The sequence below is a fragment of the Nuphar pumila genome, chromosome 5 (assembly GCF_984573655.1).
Source record: "Nuphar pumila chromosome 5, dmNupPumi1.hap1.1, whole genome shotgun sequence".
Classification (NCBI taxonomy): Eukaryota; Viridiplantae; Streptophyta; class Magnoliopsida; order Nymphaeales; family Nymphaeaceae; genus Nuphar; species Nuphar pumila.
The window spans coordinates 126006673-126010192 of NC_143253.1; the positions used below are offsets into that span (position 1 = coordinate 126006673).

Below are 3520 nucleotides of genomic sequence, written 5' to 3' on the forward strand. Positions count from 1 at the left end.
TCATAGGATAAAGGTTGGGTGAATGAAACGAAAAAGTGCAACTGGGGTGTTGTGTGATCGTAGAATGTCATTGCGATTGAAGGAAAAGTTTTATAGGACGACAATTAAGCCCACTTTACTATATAGTACGGAATGTTGGGCTGCCAAGAGACATCATATTCAAAAAATGAGTGTAGCTGAGATGTGTATGCTTCGATGGATGTGTGAAAATACAATAAAAGATAAGATTCGAAACAAGGAGATATGTAAGAAGGTAGGCGTTGCATTCATTGAAAATAGGATTAGAGAAAATCGTTTACGATGGTTTGGACATATTCGACGAAGGCTTAATGATGCTCCAGTTAGAAGGATGGACAAATGAAAAAATATATTAGTCAAAAGAGGTCGAGGTAGGCCTAAGAAGACTTGGATAGAGTTGATAGGAAAGGATATAAATGCTTTGAACGTCACCGAGGACATGGCATTGGATAGAAATGATTGGAGAAGGATTCATGTGGAGGACAGAGAATGATTTTCTTTTTTGGTTCATATCGCCGACCCCAATTGTTTTGGGATGAAAGCATGGTTGTTGTTGTTGTTCTCAGTATGGGTATCGGCCCTGAATCATTTGGCCACCTATTCACCTGCATGGGCCTATACCATACCGATACTAAGTGAATCGTTCTGTATCAGCCAAAAATAAAAAAATATTATGTGTCAATCATAGCCTGACATGCATTAAAACATGAAAATAATATTAAAAAAATTAAGTTTGGTATTTTTTATATTTATTAAAAACAGTCGATTCGGAGGTGAAGCCATTTTCTGCCGATAAGATACGTACCGATTTTGATAACTCGGAGCAGATACAATGATCGGGCCTAAGTACTTTACAAAGTACTTGAGCCAAACAAATCACAGAAAATCGTTGCACGTGTAGTGATTTGTTGTTTTTGTGTTTTACTAACAAAATCGGATACATTCAGTGATTTTCTGTGTTTTTATTTTACATAAAAATTTGCAGAATGACTCGGTGATTTTTGTATTTTGCGTGAGCTGAGTACTTTGTAATGTACTCTGATGGATCCTAACCATGTTTGTTGATAACTCGAGTAATTGGAACCTCACTGGATGATTCCTTTGTAAATATGTAATAATTAAAAAGAAAAAAGAAAAAAACTGTCAATTATCAAAATACTCAAAATAATGATATATGTCATCCACATAATACATTCAAACACAATGATGGTCTCGCCTCGCCCTTTGTACCTAATACACCATCCTTTGTTTAATTAAAAAAATAAAAATGAAAAGTAAGAAAGAAAAATATATATAAAAAAAAAAACAATTTTCTTTTCTCTTTTTTTTTCTGTTAAATTTTTTTCCTTCTTCCCATCAATTAAATAAAAAATATCAAATGGAAACAGGTCGTGATCTCCGGGTCCAATCAACCCGACCCAAACAACTGCTGATCATCGCGTTCACCTCTCACGGCTTCCACGCCGACGCCCAGACCACCTGCTGTTCCTTCCATGTCAGGAATATTCCGGCTGAATTTCCGTTGGAAACCATCGACCATCCCTCTCTGTACCGCTTGAGCAGCGCCCGGACGTCGTCGGCCACGTCGTCGCTGAAGGCCGCGGGCGAGAATCCGGCGGAGCTGAGCCGCCTCGCCCACCCGGCCGCGCTCTCCCTCCGCTCCGCCGACTGGCTGGCCGGGCAGGCGACAACGTCGACGACCGCCCTGCTGGCCGCCCGCTCGAGCGCGAGCCGCTCGTTGCTCGTCTTTGGTAGGCTCCCGTCCAGCGAGTCCAGGTAGGCGGAGAAGAATCGGAGGCACTCCCCGAACACCGATACGAACCGGTCCTCCTCTTCCTCTCTACCCGGTTCTCCCCCACCGCAGACGAAGTCAGCCTCTTCCTCGACGACCGTCACGATCTTCGGCCGAAGCCGACCGATCGCCTCGAGGACCGCATCCCGACTCGGTCCTGGATCGACCCGGCGGAGGGTCCCGACGCAGTTCACAGCGACGGCCTCACCGGACTCGATTTCGATCCTGTCGAGCACGCCCGCACCGAGCCGTTCCCCGTCACAGTGCACCGCGGAGAACTGAAAGGGGACGCCCATGAGGCGCGCGAACTTCTCGATGCGGTGTCCGATCTCCTTGGCGACACTGAGAGTGGGGCCGCCACCGGTGAGGACGACGCTAGTGAGCCTGAGGTGCGGGGCGTCGTCGGAGCGGACAGCCAGTGCCTCCAGCAGTGTCGGCCACTGGGTGCAGTGGGTGACGCTGACGTCGACGATGTGGATCCTGGGCTCGCCGTCGAGGGCCTCGAGGATGGCGCCGTTGGCCGCCACGTGGCCGAACGTCGCCCACGGGCTGGCCTCCTGGAACCTCAGCGTCGTCCTGCGAGTCGACTCGAAGGAGACGGCCTTCTCCGCTGCGGAGCACAGGGCGCGTTGAGTCCGGTGGCCCGAACCCGTCACCCGCGCGAGCAGCGCCTGCAGAAAGCAGGCGGCAAGCTTCTGGTCCGAATCGCCGTAGGGGGAGGAGAGCTCGTTGAGCATCCAGAGGAGCTGCTGGACGCGCGTAGAGTTGTTGGCGGCGACGGCGCGGGCGCAGTCCAGCAGGAGGGTGGCGGCCCAGTTGGACGGCGGATGGATGGAGGCCGTGGAGAATTCGGGAGGGAGGGGAGGGTGGTGATTTGTGGGGATGGGATCGAAGGACTGATGGGTGGTGAGGAAGCACTTGGAGGAAGAGGTGGAGAGGTGATCGTCCATGAGAGGGTTTCTGCAACATTCTTGGTGGGTGAAGGAGGAGAAGGAGATGGTGGTGGTGGTAGTGGTGTCGGGGAGGGAGGAGGGGATTGATGAGGCGCGGGTGGGATTGTGGGAAGGGTCTGCTCCGGGTTGGAGGGTGACTAGCCTAAAGAGCGTGTCCATGTAGACAACCAGGCAGGCGTACGCGTAACGTGCATGCTTCAGAGGAGGAGGGTAGAGTTACGGGAAGGATTTTGGTGGTCTTGGAGTTGGAGGGGCATATGGGGGCGCTTAGTTTTATGAGGCGGCAGAGGAGTGATGGTTAGGGGTGTCAACGGGTCGGGTTTGGTTTCAACCTAGGTAGAACCAGACTTGAACTAGATTTTAGATTTTTGGGTATGGTATGGGCCTCAGACCTGGGTCAAATCGGGTTTATTATCAGAAAAATCATACCTGGACCCAATAAAAACTAAATGAACTAAACTCGGACCATAACTGGTTAAATCATATTTTTTATTATTTTTACATCAAAAAATTATGGGTCTTAATCAGATCAGGTTTGGGTTCGGGTTTGGGTTGGGTATAAAATTTCACAAACTATACCTCGGTTCGTGTATTAATCGGACCTTCGAGTCTGAACCTGCATCTTTTTATTTATCACCATAGGACCCTTTAAGGTTTGGTTAGGGTCGGGTCTAGTAAACCAGGTCCGTTGACACCCCTATTGATGGTGCCTAGTGGTCTTGTCTAGAAAAGATGCGATTTTCTTTGGGTGCCGTTG

The 3520-nt window shown here is 49.2% G+C and overlaps 1 protein-coding gene across 1 annotated transcript; it reads right to left on the bottom strand.

The window, feature by feature from the left end:
- Nucleotides 1-1467: 1467 nt before the first annotated feature.
- On the bottom strand, nt 1468-2922 carry LOC149838577 (protein SHORT-ROOT 1-like). Its single transcript, XM_090008272.1, has one exon. The coding sequence runs from the start codon at nt 2920-2922 to the stop codon at nt 1468-1470; it is 1455 nt and encodes a 484-aa protein (XP_089864398.1).
- Between the last annotated feature and the right edge of the window lie 598 nt (nt 2923-3520).